The sequence below is a fragment of the Procambarus clarkii genome, chromosome 56 (genome assembly GCF_040958095.1).
Source record: "Procambarus clarkii isolate CNS0578487 chromosome 56, FALCON_Pclarkii_2.0, whole genome shotgun sequence".
Taxonomy (NCBI): Eukaryota; Metazoa; Arthropoda; class Malacostraca; order Decapoda; family Cambaridae; genus Procambarus; species Procambarus clarkii.
This window is the reverse complement of record NC_091205.1, coordinates 20,945,315-20,967,504: the sequence shown is the minus strand read 5'-3', so window position 1 is coordinate 20,967,504 and position 22,190 is coordinate 20,945,315. Positions and strand designations below refer to the sequence as shown.

General features: G+C 42.1%; 1 protein-coding gene across 1 annotated transcript in view; it reads right to left on the bottom strand.

The window, feature by feature from the left end:
- LOC138353108 (uncharacterized) overlaps positions 1 to 22,190 on the bottom strand; it is a 215,854-nt gene that overhangs the window by 37,214 nt on the left and 156,450 nt on the right. The window contains exon 3 of the mRNA XM_069305835.1: positions 20,930 to 21,031. Within this exon, the coding sequence (XP_069161936.1) occupies positions 20,930 to 21,031 (102 nt within the window). The remainder of the gene's footprint in view (positions 1 to 20,929; positions 21,032 to 22,190) is intronic.

Below are 22,190 nucleotides of genomic sequence, written 5' to 3'. Positions count from 1 at the left end.
GGAGGCCGTCCAGCGGTAAATATACAGCTTCTGGGACCAGCCGGAAGGAAAACAGGTTGTAGAATACAGGGGAAAAAGTGGAATGAAATAACAGTCATAATAATTGATGTTATGTAGACTCTTGGAGGGTAAAATATGGGATAAAAAAATGAAACAGAGAAAATGCTGAATGAATTTAGGGAATTTGGAACAGTCGTGTATATCTTTAGCCTTTACTTTACCTGTAGTCAATTTTCGAGTATTGTTTCACTTCCATTGGTCAGTATGTGGTTTGACTTGTTCTGTGATCATTTGATCTGACAGGTTGTTGTTTGGAGTGGCTCGCAGGCCCACGTGGCCACTACAACCCTGTTGATCAAGCACTTCCTGAAGCAAGTCATTTCCGATTAAGAGATCAAACTCTATTTTAACCCTCTGGGGCTCATTTTAGGTGTTCAATTTCCACCTGTATTAACTTGATCGTATTCCATACGTGCTAAATAATTTTACTTTATTTACCATGTCAATTGCTCTGAAAAATTGTATGTTGTAATCATGTCTCCCTAAACTCTTCTGTCTTCCAGTGACGTGAGATTTAATTACAATAGCTTTTCCTCGTAGCTCATGCTTCTAAGCTCAAGAATTAAACTGGTGGCACATCTCGGAACATTCTCTGACTTCATCTTGTGTTTGACTAGACTCCAGCCACACCCTGGAGGCGTATCCTCCAAGATTGGTCTTAAGTCGTATAAAAGATTCAGAATTATTACTCACACTAGTTTCTAAATTCCGTTCTTATATTCTTGTGATAAGCGAGATTTACCCTCCCTGATCCCATGCTGATGGTGTGTATCAAAGTTACTTCTCTCTATGTGTGTCGCTAGATTTTTTCTCGTGATTTTTCCTTCACATTGCAAGATATACAAGTTAGTGACGCCGTCTTGAAATTCAGCGCTCCCTGCATGTCATTCTTTTCCGTATATTTGGGCAACGACAGCTGTCTTCTAACTTTCTGGTAGGTTTTTAATATTCAGTGACCTATTATACACCACAGAGAGTGGCCCGCATAGTGTTTCTGGACCATCTTTAAGTATCCATGGTGAGATTTGATGGTGAGAATATTTAAAAAAAAAATTAATGCTGCTTAGTTTAGCGCCATCTATCTCAGTTCAGGGACTTCTGATTGCTCTAATTTGAAGACCTCCTGGAATATCTTGAGTCGTTCTTCAAATACTTCCTTATAATTCTCTGTGTATCCACTTCTCTCAGTTTCCTCACTTGCTCTCTCACCGCTGTTTTCACCCTGATGTGGATGTCGACGAGTTTGTGTTGCATCTTAAACCCTCTCTCTCTCTCTCTCTCTCTCTCTCTCTCTCTCTCTCTCTCTCTCTCTCTCTCTCTCTCTCTCTCTCTCTCTCTCTCTCTCTCTCTCTCTCTCTCTCTCTCTCTCTCTCTCTCTCTCTCTCTCTCTCTCTCTCTCTCGGGCTAGAATCACCTTCTCTTTTCACACTAAGGTACTCTTTTCTGACCCTCCGGTACTTTCCTCTGCTCTCAATACCTTTCATATTCCTGTAGTTTCTCTATGTTGTTGTAGTTAGTTGCTTTCCTCTCTTACAATTCAGATACTCAAAATGTAAGTACATTGTGGTCACTCACACCATGTGGGCGTCTAATTGGACTTCACTTATGTCTGACTATTTCAGAGTGAAGATTAGATGAAGTATAGCTGTGTGTATGTGTGTGTGTGTGTGTGTGTGTGTGTGTGTGTGTGTGTGTGTGTGTGTGTGTGTGTGTGTGTGTGTGTGTATGTGTGTATGTGTGTGTGTGTGTGTGTGTGTGTGTGTGTGTGTGTGTGTGTGTGTGTGTGTGTGTGTGTGTGTGTGTGCAGCCCATCTTCCTGTTTTGGAATGATTATCTAATCGGTTGAAATCGGATCGGATTGTGGTGATGATAATTAGCAGCAAGATAAATAGGAAAAGAATAGTGAGAATGATGAGAAGGGAACGACGAGAAATAGGATGATAATGACGATTGGGATAAGCACGAATCTGATGATGATTATGAGAAGGAGAAGGTCTATGGTGATAACGTTGATGGTGATGATTTGGGTAAATTTGAATCGAATTGGAATAATATGAAGATTCAGATGGCACAAAATCAGCAGACCTCGCCCATCGTGCATATTGCAAACACTACAGCAGAAAACAAAGTGGAAATAGGAATAGCAAGGGCGGAACAAAACACAATTACATCACGCTGGAGCGCTGGAGTGATACATTGGGTTGTTGTTGTTGTAGATTCAGCTACTCCGAACAAAAAATTCCAAGTAGCACGGGCTATGGTGAGCCCCGTGAAGATACATTGGGCGTAGCGTGCAAAATAAAAGTAGTACAAGAAAAATAACATAAATAAAATTTACAATTTTTTTTAATCTTTATCAATGGTTGTACATATATAATCGAGGTGATTTACATAAAATTACAGTAAATGGTTTACATAAAAGTCATAACACTATCATAACACCAGCATAACAAATGACCAATTTAATTATTCAATTAATTATCTAGATTTTGATTTACAGTACGAACCAATATTTTTTTCAGTTATTCGAATCATTACAGCTGTGACTGGAGTGAACTGGCGTCTCAGCCATATAAAAAGCTAATAACTAACAATTACAGTCGTGAGACTTATATTACCTAGAGCAATTAATATAAAACTAGTATTATGAGACAATTTAAATAAAACATAATCTAATTATATCTAGAAGTTATATAAATATGAGCATCCTCAGGTTCTTATAACAACAGAATTATGGGATAGTTAGGATGATAATCACTGCGAACACACACACACACACACACACATCTCATGTAATATACATTTGATTTAAATAGGATTTAGAGTGCTTGTCAATAAGCTATCCCTTTGTGACAGTAATTCCTTAATAATGCCACATATTCAGATGTGGGGTATCCCTGCTTTTTTTCTGCTGATAAGTTGTATTATTCATTCCTAAAGACCTGCGTCATCGTTAAATACATCACTCATTGTAAACATTCATCTCAAAACAATCAGTGAATGCCTGAAAGTGAATGGTGAATGAGATCTAAAGGCGTTTGCCGGATGGGAGATTACACTCTGATAATATGATATCATTCGCTGTAATGTATTGTATCAATGTAAGATGTGAACTGCAATGAGTGAGTTGATGGGACCCCCCATTATATATTTCGTCGACTTGCCCTTTAGCATTTCAAAGTCAAAGTTCAGCATTTTGCAGGTCCCATAGTTTACATCCACAAAAGCTGAGACATAATAAACAATTATGACTATTATGAGATGAATAGACATTTAACATAATAGACATTCATGGCTAATATAAGTTTCTGAGAGCATCCAGAAAATATTTCACATGACCTTTGAGGAATATATAATATATTAAGGAATATATTAAGGCGATGCCCAAGAGTTCGCTATCACTTCCAGGAGACTTAACTAGGTAATAACAGGCACTTCCATCCCTCACCCCACGATTCCCAGTCAACACGACTGTGTTATTCTCAAGTCTTATCTCACATCTCAAAGTTCTGACGAGAATGTTTACCTGACGCCCTTTCTTCTGCTCTCTTCTTTGTCCTCAGACTCAGCAAGCGTGAGAGAAAGTGAGAGAGAGAGAAAGAGAGAGAAAGAGATGAGAGCCAAGTGTCAGAGGCGACAGAGGTTGGTAATTATCAGAAGAAAGCTCTAATCCATTACGACAAAACAAATAGAAAATAGACATAGTCAGAGAAAACATTTATTTAAACGTTTCCTGCAAAGACTTATCTTATGGCCCAAAATTATACTTATATATGGAAATTTCAGTTGATTTTCTCGTTCCTCCCTCATGAATGGATTAAAGAATTTCTCAATAAAAAGTGGATTACAAGTGTGTGTGGATCAGAACGTTTTTTCCTAGTGAGGGGAATCAAAACGTTTCCCTCCCTAGTCAGGAGATCAAAACGTTTTACCCTAGTGATTGGATTAAAACTTTCCATACTATTAAGTGGATTAGAATGTTTCTCACTTAGTGAGTGAATTCAAACCTTCCTCACATGTGGCTGAAATTAACACCTTTCTCAGTAGTGAGTGGGTTAAAACATTTTTACAAGTGAGTGGATTAAAACTTTTCTCACTAGTGAGCGGGATTACAACTCTTCTCATAATTTTCGAGGAACTTTGTCTCCTTGTTTTTAATAAAGTGCTCTCCATTAATACCACCTTAGGTCGCAGAGTTTTCTTTGGTGATAAATAGGTCACTCCTTCTCATCCTCCTCCTGTTGGAAGCACTTTGTCATCCTATAATTCATCCAATTTATTTAAAATCAAGATATTAATTAAAATTATGATTTGAATTTTTTATATTCATTTATATTTAAATTGTATTTTTATATTTCATTAGTATATTTTAACATCAGTCAGTCTAGTTGTATATATCTTTTGAAAGGGTGAGATCAATGATTCAATCACGAATCTTCTCTATTTTCTTCTATGATTTTCTTCGTAAGAATGAGGTTGAAAAAATAACTCTCCGAAATTCCTTTTACAACTTTATTATTGCCTGACGATAGAAAATTTTCATTGGCCCTGTCAGCATTTTAAAAGTTAGAGGTGAAGTGGATACAAATTATCTGGAGCAACCGAAAATATAGTTAAGAATATTGAGGCGAAGTAAGGAGCAACAGGCCTATTACTATTCCTTAATTCTAAAGGTTCCTGTGTTGCCTATTGGTTCGTGTGCCTTACTTTACCTCACCCGTCTTGGGCATATATATGGGACCTCAAAAATAATTGGTATCCACTTCACCTGTGCCTTTGAGTATGTTGACAAGGGTCAATTAAACGCATCTCTTAACGTCAGACCATAATAAAACTGCAAAATAAACTATGGAGAATCTATTTTTCCACTTCCTTCTCTTGTGGAGAATATAACAAATTTTGAGCAGATCCGAGCTAGAATCATCCATTCTGCATATTCAATTTAGAAAAATACACGCACGCGTCCACACACACACACACACACACTATGGGGGTCTTAGTTATAAGAGCCCGGGTTCGATTCCCGGTCGAGGCAGAAACAAATGGGCAAAATTTGTTTCACCTGATGCGCCTGTTTGCCTAGCAGTACATAGGTAACGGGGAGTTCAGACAGCTTCTGTGGGCTACATCCTAGGATGCTGTTGTTCAAGATTCGCTACTGGAACAAAATGTTCCAAGTGACACCGGCTATGGCGAACCCGGTGTGCCTTAAATCCAAGGAATAAATGTGTGAGAAGGAGAGAAATATGTAGTAGATAAGACAGAAGAAAAAATGTTCGGGATTAGACAACGAAAGGTTAAAAAATGCAGGGTCCTTTTTTTAGGTGGGCAGCATTGAGGTGGAATCCCTGGATTTGATGCTTCTCGCAATTCATTCCATCATTTTTCACCCAACCACTTGGGCTGGAAGGTAGAGCGACGGTCTCGCTTCATGCAGGTCAGTGTTCAATCCCCGACCGTTCAAGTGGTTGGACACCATTCCTTTCCCCCGTCCTCATCCCAAATCTTTATCCTGACTCCTTCCCAGTGCTATATATTGTCGTAATGGCTTGGCGCTTTTCAGTGATAACAAGAATTCCATCACTTTTCAAGCTGATGCTATATTTGCTTGCTTATGCTCCTTAAACGTAAGATCGTAAGACATCATTATTCCCAGATCCTTTACATGTTGCTTTCCTACTGTGGGTAGATTTGATTGTGTTTGATATCCTTTGATATCCTATATAAGGGTCTTCATTCTTACCATACCATTTATCATTTTTACTGGAATTTATCTCTGTTAAACATCGTGGTATTGTCTGCTGCCCATTCGAAAACTTTATTATCAGCTTGTAGTTTTTCAGTGTCTTCTGAAGAAATTCCCATACGGATTTCTGTCATCTGCGAAAGATGACACGAAGCTGGGGCATATATTTTTTATAATATCTGATAAGAGAATATGGAAAAACATTGGTGCAAGGATTGTGCCCTGAGGTACAGAGCTATTCACTGTGATTGGACTCGATTCTATTTGACTGACTGTTACTCTTTGTGTTCTGTGTGACAAAAGAATTAGAATCCAATGTCCGAGGGTGCTGCATTCGAATCTCGCGGAAAATAAAAAACACTCTGATTCTTTTGATGAGTTTCATGATGTCGGCCATGGGAAGGCTAGGACAGTCTTGGTTGCTGGTAACATGTTCCCGTAAAGAATACACCTTCAATCATTTCAGGTTCAATTGCCAGAAAGCTTTCCCTGAGACTATTATTAGGGTCTTTGTTACACAGATTTCTTCAGACTGCAATCGCTCCTTCGAAGATGGCTTGATAAGCTCTGTCGAACTGATAGTGTTTCTAGTTGAATTACTATACCTCTCCTTTGTTTATGTTAATGAATTCGTCGAAGTCAACGTTTCTATATAAGTTGCTGGCTTCAGGTGCTCTGTGTGTGGAGTCCAAGCCCCATTGTCTTGCGATATTTTCAGTAGCTGATGGCCCTGTTAAACCTTCATGCATATATAATTTCAAATCTATTGCGAGAGCCATTAAATTTGCTTCTGTTCATGCGTTGGATAGTTTGGGGACTCGTGGTAAAATGTTTTGACTTTATGAAGTGCTGAGGGAGAGGTAGGGCAGTGTAGTGGTGAAGAGGAAGTGGGAGAGTGTAGTGATGCAGGAGAAGTGGAATAGTGTAGTAGTGAGGGGAAATCGAGGGAGCAAGTTTTAAAGTAGAGATGGAAGAGGGTGGTGGGAGGGGGCCTGAACACCTAAGTGATAATGGCTTATATGGGCGGGACGGAGAGGGTAAGTAGATTTTAATGACGCTGAGGAGAGAGAATGCAGGTGATAATGGCAGGTGTGAGGGAGGTAATAGCAAATGTTGCTTAGCAATGGCAGGTGTTGGTGAGTAAATGGCAGGTGTTGGTGGGTAAATGGCAGGTGTTGGTTGGTAAATGGAAGGTGTTCGATGGTAATAGAAGGTCTTAATTGGTAATGGGAATTGAAGCACTTAATGGGATGGATTAAGATGTGTAGAGTAAGTAAGGGCAACGAGAAAAGAAGCAAGATATGCGTTGTCTCATTAAACCAAAAACGTGTGTGAAATATCCCAACTATCAATATACAATAATCTATCAATCAGCCTTTGAATGTGAATCTGAAACAATATAGTAGAGGAGCGTTGGTAAGATGATGAGGGAAGAGAGAGAGTGGGAGGGAGAAGGACAGCGAGAGGGAAAGAGGAAAGGGTAAACCCCTTTCCACACCCCAGAAAATGAGGAGAAGAAGACGTTTCGGTCCGTCCTGCCCCATTATCAAGTCCATTGTGATGGGAGCGAGAGAGGCAAGGGCATTAAGTGAGGTGAGGAGGAAATTTCTAGAAGAACGTAAGACCAAGACGAAAAGTACGGATGGGATAGGGGGCGATAATGAGATGTAAGAAAGGGAGGGTAATAATGGGTATAAGAATGGGAACGTAAGAATAAGAAAATAAAGAAGAACACGAGAGACAAAAAGAGGGGAAGCGGGTAGTCTTATGTTAGGTCACGTTTGTTAGAAAGTTTAGAGCATTTGTGTATGTACTTTGAAAGGGAAGAGTCCACAGCAACAAAGCCAGGACTCAGGTACATATTGGGGAGATTGTGTATCAGAGCCGATGCGACAAGGCGGCGTCTGTGTAGAGTAGAGGCAGGAAAGATTATTTTAGAGGAACACCAATCGGTAGGATGATTAGAATCCCTAACATGACAAAAGAGAGCATGGTAGGGATTCTGATCATCCTATTGATTGGTCTTCCTATAAAATAATTATAGAAGACTAGCATTATAGCTAGTATTGAAGTATTATAGCTAGTATTAAGGAACTATTGCTGGTACTGAAGCATTATAGCTGGAATAGAAGCATATTATAGCAGGTATCTAAGCATATTATAGCTGGTATCGAAGCATATTATAGCTGGTATTGAAGCATATTATAGCTGGTATCGAAGCATATTATAGCTGGTATCGAAGCATATTAAAGCTGGTATCGAAGTGTATTATAGCTGGTATCGAAGCATATTATAGCTGATATCGAAGCATATTATAGCTGGTATCGAAGTGTATTATAGCTGGTATCGAAGCATATTATAGCTGATATCGAAGCATATTATAGCTGGTATCGAAGCATATTATAGCTGGTATCGAAGCATATTATAGCTGGTATTGAAGCATATTATAACTGGTACCGGAGCACAGTCTAAGATTTTGTGACAGTGTCTCTGGCAAGGTGGTCAGCTGCACCCTATGTGCTCAACAACTCGTAATTTGCAGTCGTTATAAAAGCGGTAATTGAGCACTGGGCCAAAAGCATCACAGACAGTGATGAAGTGACGGGCGTTCAGTGCGAGGAAACTCATTGCAACGGGGGAAAATTGCCTTGAGAAATGCAACAGACAGACTCAGAGAAACGAGAGAATTAGATGGTGAGAAAGAGAGCAGAAAATAATCCTCATTTTCCATAGGAAATTTTATTAAAATTACCAGAATTTGACATATTATTATTTTTTTCCCCCATAGATATTCATTTTGCATTTAAACTTCTGGCTGACATGTTAAGACATTCAGAAATTAGTTCAGAGATGAATATGCAGATTAATATGATTGATAATTACATATGTATCTTATCTTGATATGTAATGTTGGAATCATTACATAACGTTAAAGTGTCTGGGAAGATGGGGAAGCTAAGGAGGGGGCCCAGATTGGCTATGTTGGCGATGTCTTCACGGCGAGCTAAGTTAATTAACGTCGTTCCCTTTTACACCTGAACAACGGGAAGAGCAGGTAATCTCAGGTATGAAAGGAGCAACACCTGAGAATTAGCCTCACACACACCTATGTAATACTATCACCACCAGTACAAAAAATCTAAAATAAACTCTGAAACTTCGTAAGCAAGAGAGGAGGAGTAATGTTGATATGCGCTGCACCGTAGGAGGATAACAGTCAACTTTAATATTTGAGAGTGTTTCGGCTTTGTCTGTCTGTCACATCACAAAGAGATGATTTAGGAAGAGAGAGAGAGAGCGAACGTGGTCCCACCCCGTTGAAGCGAATTGGGTTGCAGACCGAGTCAAAGGGGCGACAGTTTGCATTGTATCAGACTCTGGTGGTTCATGCATGTTGCATTAAGGAGGCCGCGTTCTGCGGCCAATAGCCTGACAGGTAAAAGAGAGACGGAGGAGATACAGAGAAAAAGGAAGAAATGGACACACACACACACACACACACACACATACACACACACACAGGGGACAAGGGAAATATATACATATTTCAAGGGGACACAGGTGGAAACTGAGTGCCCAAATGAGCCACAGAGATATTAGAAAGAACTTTTTTAGTGTCAGAGTGGTTGACAAATGGAATGCATTAGGGGGTGATGTGGTGGAGGCTGACTCCATACACAGTTTCAAATGTAGATATGACAGAGCCCGATAGGCTCAGGAATCTGTACACCTGTTGATTGACGGTTGAGAGGCGGGACCAAAGAGCTAGAGCTCAACCCCCGCAAACACAACTAGGTGAGTACAACTAGGTGAGTACACACAGCAATAGGCTCAGGAATCTGTTCACAAGTTGATTGACGATTGAGAGACGGGACCAAAGAGTCAAAGCTCAATCCCCGCAAGCACAACTAGGTGAGTACACACACACACACACACACACACACACACACACACACACACACACACATACACACACACACGCACACACACACACATACACAGTTAGGCAGTGTGTGTGTGTGGGTGGACAGGAGGAAGGGGGGTGTATCTAGAGGGAGACAGAAAAGGTGTAAATATGTTTACAGTGGTGAAAACTGTAAATTGAAGATAGTTATAGTGATAGATGAAAACGAAGAGATACGTAAAAAGAGACACAGGAAGAGTGTTTCAGGTGGTGGAAGGGGGGGGGGGAGGTAGAATTCGGGAGACTTGGGCACCGCCGTACCAAGTATATACATATTTCTCTCTCTCTCCTCTTCTTCTCTGTGAGTCTTACTTCCTCTTTGTCTCTATATATCTTTGTCTTTTTGTCAGGTTATTTGCTGCAGAATTCTGCCGCCTTAATATAACATGTATGAACCACTGGAAACAGAGTGAGAGAGAGACAGAGACAGAGACAGAGAGAGAGAGAGAGAGAGAGAAAGAGAGAGAGAGAGAGAGAGAGAGAGAGAGAGAGAGAGAGACAGAGAGAGAGAGAGACAGAGAGAGAGACAGAGAGAGAGAGACAGAGAGAGAGAGAGAGAGAGAGAGAGAGAGAGAGAGAGAGAGAGAGAGGGAGAGAGAGAGAGAGAGAGAGAGAGAGAGAGAGAGAGAGAGAGAGAGAGAGAGAGAGAGAGAGAGAGAGAGAGAGAGAGAGAGTGAGGGCAGGGTGGGATAGGAAATCTTCACTTGAAATGTAAGTTCACTGCCAATTTGGACATTTATCAATCATCTGGATGGGTCTACCTCCCCATCGTTAACCTGAATTTACGGTTAAGGCAGATAAAAACAAAGGCAATTTAATTGCCATTGTTTAAACAAAAATATATAGGTAAGGCTGAGAAAAACTAAATATAGGAGAATGCTCATTTTTAGTCTTAAACACCCAAGAGACATTGACGGACTTGCTGCAATATACAAAACTAAAACTCTGAATAACTGAAGTTCTCAATAACATTACTCCATCACTAAACATTTCAATAATGGTCTGTGAAGGATGTGAAACATATTTGGTCAGTTCTCAGCACGTAGATACGCGTCAAATCAAGTCAATTGAACATAAATGAACGCCCTGGATCCCAGCAGACTCTTGCTTCATCCTCACACTAATATGATTGTAACTTAACAGTTAACACAGCTAATCCTTAACGGACGAATTATATAAAGCTCTTAAAATAAACGAATACTATGGTCAGGGTTCGAAGTATCTGCTGAGAGAGAGAGTTAGAGAGGGGGGGAAGAGAGAGAGTTGAGAGAGAGAGAGAGAGAAAGAGAGAGCGAGAGAGAGATAAATGGTAATATAAATCATGCGCGCTGCTCTATTCACCAAAATGAAACGCCATGGCGTGCTTGAAGGGATGAATGTGGTATTATTGTGGCTGCTGATAATTAGGAAACCTCGACCAATAAAGGACGAGATACAGTGAAACGTGTGTATGTAAGCCTTACACAGTCCCAACCTTCTTCCGACAGTGCACACCGTCGTCCGTCGGGCGACAGCGTGCCCCTAGCGTCGACCGGAATATGTCAGTCGCATATTTTCGATCTTCCTTGCCGGTCGACAGTGATAACTAGCTAGGGACGGGGGTAGCTAGCTCCCCGGACGAAAGTAACAGATTTCCCCTCGTCCCTACCCACTTCTCATCATCTCTGGGGCAGTGTCTATTTTCTTCTAGCCTCTCTTGGGCCGGGAGTCACTCACACACGCGCGCCAAACGATTATAATACACCCCCGTTCCCTCCTTTCCCGCCTTTCCCGCGAGCCAAGGTAATAACAGAGTGCCTGGGAAAGTGGCAGGCGCTGGAATGGATTTCTTGTGAAGGGACCCTGATATCAGGCGAGCTGCCAGAGTGAGGGATGGAACATGAGGAGGCGAGAGAGGGGGAGATAGCAGGCGGAGAGAGAGGAGGGAAGGGGGGGTGTGTGGAAGGGATGACAGACAGAGGAAGGAAGTCTGTCTCGAAATGGAAGGGAGGGTGAGGGAGAGGAATGGCGTGAACGAGTGAGTGAGTTCCTGTTTTGACCTAACAGGAAGGGCGCTGGAGAGGAATGGACGGTAGAGGAATTTGAAAGTCAAATGGAGGAAAAATTTTGGACTACGTAGAAGCAACAAGTGAAGTTAAGTGACCTCCTCAAAAATTTAGCATATACTGCAAGGGAAGATAAGATAGAGAGGTTAGGTATGCTGTAAGGAAAGATAATGGTCGATATAATGTTATGATGAAGAGAGATTTGATCATCCCAAGACCATTTTATGGCACTGAATGAACTTCTTGAAATAAGGAAGTTAATGGAAAAGCAGTTGATGGTAGAAACTGAAAGTTGATGACAAATAAGATGTTAATGGAATATAGGAAATTTACATATGAGACGATTGATGAGCCCCCCCCCCCCCCCCTCCCCCACAAAAAAGTGATTGTAGAGAGGAAATAGATAGGAAAACAGCAAGTTAATGGAGAGAGAAATTTGATGATCATATCACCTTTATTTCACACTTCGCTTCTGGGCATATATTGAATATTTAGTCTTTCCTAATAGCTCCTGTCTATGATCACTGGAGAATTGAGTGGCAGAAGTCTTCATACTCCGATTTTCTAAGATCATTCCCACCCACAGTTCATCTTAAGACCTACTTTACTAGTTTCCAGTATAAGAGCTCCCCAACACACAGCTCATCTTAAACCTTACTGATCTTAATCACTTAACTCATTCTTAAACTCAGCATGATGCGTCAATCGGTTTATGACCGGGTCCCAAATGACTGGTGGGTGAACAAGAAAGAACATTAAATGAACAGTGCCCATTTCGTTCCTCTCAGGTCAGGGTTCGAGCCACAGTCTTTCATCCTTGTGGAGTGAGATGCTTATTGCACATTACCTACTATACCACAGGAAGCGTAGTCTTAAGAGGTGAAATCAAACCACAGCTGCATGTTCCAGTTTTGGTCTGACGTATGTAGTATTTACTAAGGGCGTTTCTTATCTTTACTTTCCAGCTATAGACCTACTGATATTTGACAATATTCCGTAAAATAAATTATTATAATTTATAAAAAAAAATCATTTATTTAACATTTAGTTACATTTATTTTGTCCACATTTGTTCTCTATTACTTAGTTCTCTTCGAAATTATGTTTCTAATTCTAAGTATATTTCTAAGCTATAATTATAATTTCCTACTCTCACAAAGCTGACGGCATCGTCACATTAAAATTTAATTATAAAATGTCTTTAGCAAATTGTTTATTTAATTCAGGATAGATATTGAGCCCGGAGTTTTATCCACAGCGCTCTGATCTCATCAGAGCTCTATTTTGTCCCCAGTGCTTTCATTTTTCTCCCCAGTGCTTTATTTTTTCTCCCCAGTGCTCTCATTTTTCTCCCCAGTGCTTTATTTTTTCTTCCCAGTGCTCTCATTTTTCTCCCCAGTGCTTTATTTTTTCTCCCCAGTGCTTTATTTTTCTCCCCAGTGCTTTATTTATTCTCCCCAGTGCTCTCATTTTTCTCCCCAGTGCTTAATTTTTTCTCCCCAGTGCTTTATTTTTCTCCCCAGTGTTTTATTTTTTCTCCCCAGTGCTTTATTTTTTCTCCCCAGTGCTCTCATTTTTCCAATGCTCTCACTATCCCTCATGCTCTCACTACCCCTCATGCTCTCACTATCCCTCATGCTCTCACTATCCCTCATGCTCTCACTATCCCTCATGCTCTCACTATCCCTCATGCTCTCACTATCCCTCATGCTCTCACTATCCCTCATGCTCTCACTATCCCTCATGCTCTCACGATCCCTCATGCTCTCACTATCCAGCCCATATTTCACTTTTAATTTTCTCTCTCCGACAAAGAGACTCTCGTCCATCTCAATAATATGGTCTTAATTCTTCATTTTTTCCTAATATAACTTTTGGAGAATTTTTCAAAAGCACGTTTAAAATTCGAGTAAGTATACGAACCTGCCATCCTTGCCATCTGATGAAAATTATATTTAAAGGCTTTTTAGGATCTAATCCTCTATTGCTGTGTGTGTATATCTGTGTTTAATATCAGTGTAATAACTTTGAAGTTATGTTTTTGGAATTCGTCCCTTATGCTTATTTTTTTAATCTGAATTCAGTAGATTAGTTTTTTTTTTTTGGCTGCGTGTGGGTTTAATTTATATATTATAGGAGGCTATTTCTTCTTCGGGTTTCGCTGATTCATCCTTGGAATATTTTATTCTTGATTTTATGTTTAATTTTGCGTGTGTAAGAAACTTTTTTTGTATAACCTCATTTTTTAACATTTGAAGAATTGCTGTGGGTAAAAATAAATTCATGACAATAATGCGTTTCTTTTGACTCTTGTGTGCAGTTGTCTTACCAAAGGCCTGTATTTGTCTGTGTATAATGCTGTGTTGTTACTTTTCTTGCTTTTTAAATAGTTTTCATCTGGAATTACCTCCTGTAACTCGCCCAAACTTTCTCTCATTTCGCTTCGCTTTTTAACACCTACCAATAAATCAGTCCCTTTTTTATGTGCTGGGGCGTCATGAATAATTTTTTACACAGTGCAGAATTGGTATTATTAATAAATTATGCCTCTTTCCCGTTCATATCTTTAGTCGAGTACTGAGGGGCAGAAATGGCTTCATATTTTATCTAATATCCTTGTGTTATTAAGACTCGTCTCATGTACTTGTTACAAATATAATTTATTTTGGTGACTGTATTGATGGTTTTCAATAACGGACTCAGTATTCTAAATCGTCAATTTTTTAGAATTTAAAACAAAATCCAAAGGGGAAATCGGATCTAGTCTAAATGAGCCATTTTATCTATTCTGTATTTATTTTTTCAGTGTCTAAAATTACTAAGCACAGCTTTCATAGGTTGAGATTCTGCTCTTGGTAACCGAATCTGAACCTCTATTCGACTAGTGTGCATTTTACTAACTCCTATTTACCTTCGGTAATTTCTCCATTCGAAGCTGTGTAAGAAGTCTGTTTTAAAAAGTTCAATCTTTATTTCACTCCATTTATTGCCGCCCTGAGACAGAAAAGAGTTTTTTAATTTCGCTCTGGTTCATTAGGAAACTTAATTCCAGACTTTGTCTCCTTACTCGTGAACCATCCATGGCAATGATTTAATTGTCTGTCCTGCCAATTCCGCTGATTATTGTGTATGTCGACATCATGTCTCCTCTGTGTATGTCTGTGTGAGCTTACCTACTAATACTTACCTACAAGTGTCTTCAGGGGGAGTGGCATCTTAGTCTTTATAACCCACATACTGGCCTTGTGTGACCTGTTGCATTGTGGGTTAATTATTCAGACTTTCAACATTTTGGTTGTATCTAGCTTTCATGTTGTGGATGGAGATGGCTTCCACAATTTCTTTCAGTGCATTCCTCTTGTTGACTAACTGTATAGAGTATAAATATTTTCTTACGTTCCTTCGGCTCATTTACGTATCAGTTTTCCATCTGTGTCCTCTTGTCCAGTGAGTGTGTGTGTGTGTGTGTGTGTGTGTGTGTGTGTGTGTGTGTGTGTGTGTGTGTGTGTACTCACCTAGTTGTGCTTGCGGGGGTTGAGCTCTGGCTCTTTGGTCCCGTCTCTCAACCGTCAATCAATAAGTGTACAGGTTCCTGAGCCTATTGGGCTCTATCATATCTACACTTGAAACTGTGTAAGGAGTCAGCCTCCACCACATCACTTCCTAATGCATTCCATTTGTCATGTGTGTGTGTGTGTGTGTGTGTGTGTGTGTGTGTGTGTGTGTGTGTGTTAATATGTATTGTGTTTGTGTGATAAGGAACAATCAGACTATTGAAACACCTCAAGGGGGGGACGTCAACGATGACGACCCTTAGAGACGACTCGTGTAATGCCTGAGGAATTGACACAGAGAGCGACCTCAAAGGTAGCCACGAAGATGGATTTGAGGAAGATCCTAAGGAGGACAACAAAGATGGCCCCGAAGTCTTCTTGGAGTACAACCTCAAGGAAGGCCCAGAGGAGGTAGTGTTGAAGTAACGACAAACAAGGTGATGAGGGTTGGAATCTACTTGAGGCTGTCACTACTGTTTTAATGACCAAACTTCTCCCGGTGAAGATAATATTTATTTTCACTCTCCCCCCACTCTCTCTCTCTCTCTCTCTCTCTCTCTCTCTCTCTCTCTCTCTCTCTCTCTCTCTCTCTCTCTCTCTCTCTCTCTCTCTCTCTCTCTCTCTCTCTCTCTCTCTGTACTTAGTTTAGTGCTTTTTTAATCATTTTAGCAGCAGGATGAAGCTGGGGCCAACTGAATACACGAGCCTTTATATGCTTGGTTGACTGGACTACACACGTATCTACTCCCTGAGAGAATATGATCCAAGGGCGAGTCGGCTTAGGAAGGAAAGATCGCTGATATATTGAAGTTCTAGAGTATAACGCAGTCGCTCTTGATGGCGTAGTGGCCAGTGGTATGTTTGCCAACTTCTGGAAGACCACACACTTGGGACTGGTGAGGAGGCGTGGCAGTATTGACCTTATACAAAACATTATTGCAACCAACATATTCCAGGTGTTGACCAGACGACTCACTAGAAGGTGAAGGGACGATGACGTTTCGGTCCGTCCTGGACCATTCTCAAGTCGATTGTCACAATCGATTTGATTGTTGACCAGACGACTCACTAGAAGGTGAAGGGACGATGACGTTTCGGTCCGTCCTGGACCATTCTCAAGTCGATTGTCACAATCGATTTGATTGTTGACCAGACGACTCACTAGAAGGTGAAGGGACGATGACGTTTCGGTCCGTCCTAGACCATTCTCAAGTCGATTGTCACAATCGATTTGATTGTTGACCAGACGACTCACTAGAAGGTGAAGGGACGATGACGTTTCGGTCCTGGACCATTCTCAAGTCGATTGTGACAATCGATTTGAGAATGGTCCAGGACGGACCGAAACGTCGTCGTCCCTTCACCTTCTAGTGTGTGGTCTGGTCAACATACTTCAGCCACGTTATTGTGACTCATCGCCTGCATATTCCCGGTGTAAAAGGCTGTGATGTAAAGACTTGTCCAAGCAGACTGGATCATGACGAGAGGATTCTCCCACATGAACAAGTCCACAAGAGCCGTGATGAGGGTTCGAACCTACGTCCGAGAAGATCCCAGATGCGCCTTAATCGACTGTGCCATGAAATGGCTAAAAAGAATGGCAATTGGGAGTTCAACTTGTTCCTTGTGGATTGATTCATCTGATGCATCACGCCATTGTGATTTGTATGTGTAGATTCTCCCACAGTTCTATAATTTGTCCAGAATTCATATTTTTTTTTTTTTTTTTGAGATATATACAAGAGTTGTTACATTCTTGTACAGCCACTAGTACGCGTAGCGTTTCGGGCAAGTCCTTAATCCTATGGTCCCTGGAATACGATCCCCTGCCGCGAAGAATCGTTTTTTCATCCAAGTACACATTTTACTGTTGCGTTAAACAGAGGCTACAGTTAAGGAATTGCGCCCAGTAAATCCTCCCCGGCCAGGATACGAACCCGTGACAAAGCGCTCGCGGAAGGCCAGGCGAGTGTCTTACCACTACACCACGGAGACATATAAATGAATGTCGCGCATCTTCAAGATCCCAGCAACTCTGGGCTTCATTTAAGGATGTTTCCCCAAATATTGAGAAGGCACGAAATTGTTCTCAGGGCTGTATGATTCTCAGCAGCTCTACTTTCTTTAGGTTCAATAGGTGGCGCTACAACTGTCGAACCTTGAGGATGATTCTTGCAGCAGGTGTGATGATTCTTGCAGCAGGTGTGATGATTCTTGCAGCAGGTGTGATGATTCTTGTAGTGGGTGTGATGATTCTTGTAGTGGGTGTGATGATTCTTGTAGTGGGTGTGATGATTCTTGTAGTGGGTGTGATGATTCTTGTAGTGGGTGTGATGATTCTTGTAGTGGGTGTGATGATTCTTGTAGTGGGTGTGATGATTCTTGTAGTGGGTGTGATGATTCTTGTAGTGGGTGTGATGATTCTTGTAGTGGGTGTGATGATTCTTGTAGCGGGTGTGATGATTCTTGTAGTGGGTGTGATGATTCTTGTAGTGGGTGTGATGATTCTTGTAGCAGGTGTGATGATTCTTGCAGCAGGTGTGATGATTCTTGCAGTAGGTGAGATGATTCTTGCAGCAGGTGTGATGATTCTTGCAGCAGGTGTGATGATTCTTGCAGTAGGTGAGATGATTCTTGCAGCAGGTGAGATGATTATTGCAGTAGGTGTGATGATTCTTGTAGTAGTTGATGATTCTTGTAGTAGGTGTGATGATTCTTGCAGCAGGTGAGATGATTCTTGTAGTAGGTGTGATGATTCTTGTAGTGGGTGTGATGATTCTTGTAGTAGTTGATGATTCTTGTAGTAGGTGTGATGATTCTTGCAGCAGGTGAGATGATTCTTGTAGTAGGTGTGATGATTCTTGTAGTGGGTGTGATGATTCTTGTAGTAGTTGATGATTCTTGTAGTAAGTGTGATGATTCTTGCAGCAGGTGAGATGATTCTTGCAGCAGGTGAGATGATTCTTGCAGTAGGTGTGATGATTCTTGTAGTAGTTGATGATTCTTGTAGTAGGTGTGATGATTCTTGTAGTAGTTGATGATTCTTGTAGTAGGTGTGATGATTCTTGCAGCAGGTGAGATGATTCTTGTAGTAGGTGTGATGATTCTTGTAGTAGGTGTGATGATTCTTGTAGTAGTTGATGATTCTTGTAGTAGGTGTGATGATTCTTGCAGTAGGTGAGATGATTCTTGTAGTAGGTGTGATGATTCTTGTAGTGGGTGTGATGATTCTTGTAGTAGTTGATGATTCTTGTAGTAGGTGTGATGATTCTTGTAGCAGGTGTGATGATTCTTGTAGTAGGTGTGATGATTCTTGCAGCAGGTGAGATGATTCTTGCAGTAGGTGTGATGATTCTTGCAGTAGGTGTGATGATTCTTGTAGTAGTTGATGATTCTTGTAGTAGCCAGCATTTCCTGTATTGTATATTTAATAATTCGAGCGCAGCCATCTGCTTTAGCGAGAGCTTCTGGAATCAGAAGTAGATTTTGAAGTAGATATTTCACCACGACAATGAGCCAAGTACACTAGCCTCTGGTACACTTGCACCAATTGAGTGGCTTAAAGATTCTTTTTCATTGAGAACCGCTCTTAGAGACCGTTCTTGGAGTAAATAGCTAATTAATTGTAAGATTAATCTTGAGATATCGAGTGCTTGATGTCTTTAATAGTACACCAACGTACTATATCTCGTAACTTACACCTACACCATGTCCTGTGCTTTGCCACAGTTGATCTTCAGAGTTTTTCCAGAGACTGTTGCTCCTTAGTAGGGAGCCTTAACAACAGATCAAACACAGAATGACTTTCTGAAACCATATTGCTGACCACAAAATAATCGATGATTGTAAAAATGATATCATTTGATGTAAGGTTTCCAAGAGGCTCCAAGATTTCTGGTAGGAATTGCAAGTCTGTAGTTGCCGATCAAGCAACAACCCTTCCTCTTTTGGACTAATACTTCTTCTGCCTTATTCCATAGGAAGGGTCAAATTTCATGAGCTAGGAGAGTTAGTAGAGACGAATTCAGTAGGTCCACAAACTATATAACAGCTTTCGGCTTATCTTATCTTGCCAACCTAGTTATACCGAGTGATTTAGGGATATGGTGAACCTCAAATAACGTAATCACCACTTCAGACAACCTGAACACAGTAATTTGTTCAAGTTATGATGGTTGTCATTCAGGATCTGAGGCCTGACTGTTGGCCATTCAATTCCTGATTGCTAGTTACGACTATCCATCTTATTGTTGAGATTGTGTCGACAGCTGAATATCTCTTCTGATCCTTAATCAGAGTCGGGAAGCCGGTCGGCCGAGCGGACAGTACGCGGGACTTGTGATCCTGTGGTCCTGGGTTCGATCCCAGGCGCCGGCGAGAAACAATGGGCAGAGTTTCTTTCACCCTATGCCCCTGTTACCTAGCAGTAAATTAGGTACCTGGGTGTTAGTCAGCTGTCACGGGCTGCTTCCTGGGGGTGGAGGCCTGGTCGAGGACCGGGCCGCGGGGACACTAAAGCCCCGAAATCATCTCAAGATAACCTCAAGAAGAGTCAACCTGACTTTGACTTTGCCAGACTTTGGTGCCAGACTTTGGATCCCACTATTTCTGATGCAAGATTTCCATCTGGAAATCGTTTAAATTTAATTCTTTGGACGGTCTGTGAATGAGTATTGTTAGCAGAGGGATGCCCTTTACCTATCGTCCAAGCCTGGTTGTGGAGCTCAGCTACCACTTGGCATCGTTAGCCTAACCCTGACTTACCATAAGACTTGGAAACACTGCTGGTAAGTAATTTACTTGTGCTGACTGTCCGGTATGCGATTGATAAAGGCGTTAGTTTAATTGTTCACACCACAATTGACCAGTGGCGTCAATAATTTAAGAGAGAGAGAGTGTATTCCATTCAGTTACTCCTAATTCATAGCAATATCTATTTGCCTGTCTCTGTTTCTTTCCCCATTCATTTTTATTCTTGTCTCCTTACCTTCCACCCTTCCATTCTATTCTTTATCCCATACATTCCCTTTCCCCTTCTCCTTCGTATCCAAATTCCTTCGCCTTCCTCCGTTTTCTTTTCTTTGATGACTTTGTTTTTGCCTTACAGAGTGTACCTGGCTCCTCCCTCCCTACCCATCTCCCTTTCCCTTACCCACTCTTCCTCTTTACCACCCTGCCCACCCTCCCAGCACCCTGCCCACCCTCCCAGAGCCCTGCCCACCCTCCCGCGCCCTGCCCACCCTTCCAGCGCCCTGCCCACCCTCCCAGCACCCTGCCCACTCTCCCAGAGCCCTGCCCACCCTCCCAGCGCCCTGCCCACCCTCCCAGCGCCCTGCCCACCCTCCCAGTGCCCTGCCCACCCTCCCAGCACCCTGCCCACTCTCCCAGAGCCCTGCCCACCCTCCCAGCGCCCTGCCCACCCTCCCACGTGCCCTGCCCACCCCTCCTAGCGCCCTGCCCACCCTCCCAGCGCCCTGCCCACCCTCCCAGCGCCCTGCCCACCTTCCCAGAGCCCTACCCACCATACCAGCGCCCTCCCCTGCCCTGCCCTAGGGCTCACCTGCTGGTGTCTGACGTGGGAGACAGAGTAGCGGGCCTCAGACGCATACACCTGGCCGCCCGCCGTCAGCAGCTGGTCCTCGTCTCTCTTCAACCACGTCACCTGCGGAGAGAAGAGAGCGTGAGCGAGGCAGTGGGAATGAACGGATGAGAGAATGAGGGCGTGAGAGCAAGTAGAAGTCTGTGTGAGTGACTGGGAGCAAGTAGAGTGACTGGGAGCAAGTAGAGTGACTGGGAACAAGTAGAAGTCTGTGTGAGTGACTGGGAGGAAGTAGAAGTCTGTTTGAGTGACTGGGAGCAAGTAGAAGTCTGTGTGAGTGACTGGAAGCAAGTAGAAGTCTGTATGAGTGACTGGGAGGAAGTAGAAGTCTGTGTGAGTGACTGGGAGCAAGTAGAAGTCTGTGTGAGTGACTGGGAGCAAGTAGAAGTCTGTGTGAGTGACTGGGAGCAAGTAGAAGTCTGTGTGAGTGACTGGGAGCAAGTAGAAGTCTGTGTGAGTGACTGGGAGCAAGTAGAAGTCTGTGTGAGTGACTGGGAGCAAGTAGAAGTCTGCGTGAGTGACTGGGAATGAGTGGTTGAATGAGTAAATGGGAGTGACGTGGAGAGAGTGGGTGTGTGTGTGTGTGAGTGGGAGAGTGGTGGTGAGTATGACCGAGTGAAACTGAGGTATATAAGTGGGTAGATTCATGGTATGAATAAGGTGTATGAGTGAGAAGAGTGAGTGAGGTGTGTGAAAGAGAAGTGTGAGTGTGGCGTGTGAGTGAGTCGCGTGAGTGAGGAGTGTGAGTGAGAAGTATGAGGAGGGAGTAACACGCCACGCACCTAGGTGGGGGAGACCACAATAAGGAAGCAATTATTCAAGTCACCAGGAAGGAAGGAGGAAGGAGGAACCAAGAAAGTTATACGTATGAGAGAGAATGAAGGAGAGCCAGGGAAGTGTGAGGGAGAGTGAGGGAGAGTGAGGGAGAGTGAGGGAGAGTGAGGGAGAGTGAGGGAGAGTGAGAGAGAGTTAAGAAAGTGTGTGAGAGAGAGAGCAGGGAGAATATCAAGAACGAGACAAAGTAAATGGAGAAATTGGAGATTGAGGATAAGAGAAAGATCACAAGATATTAACGAAGAGGGTGGAATTGAGGAGAAGCGGAGAGTTGGAGAGACAACAAGAGACAGAGACGTCAAACAAAACGGAAAAGAAGTGTACAGGAGCAAAGAGAGAAAGAGAGAGACAGAGAGAGAGAGCACTCATACGAATGGTCTGTCTGCCC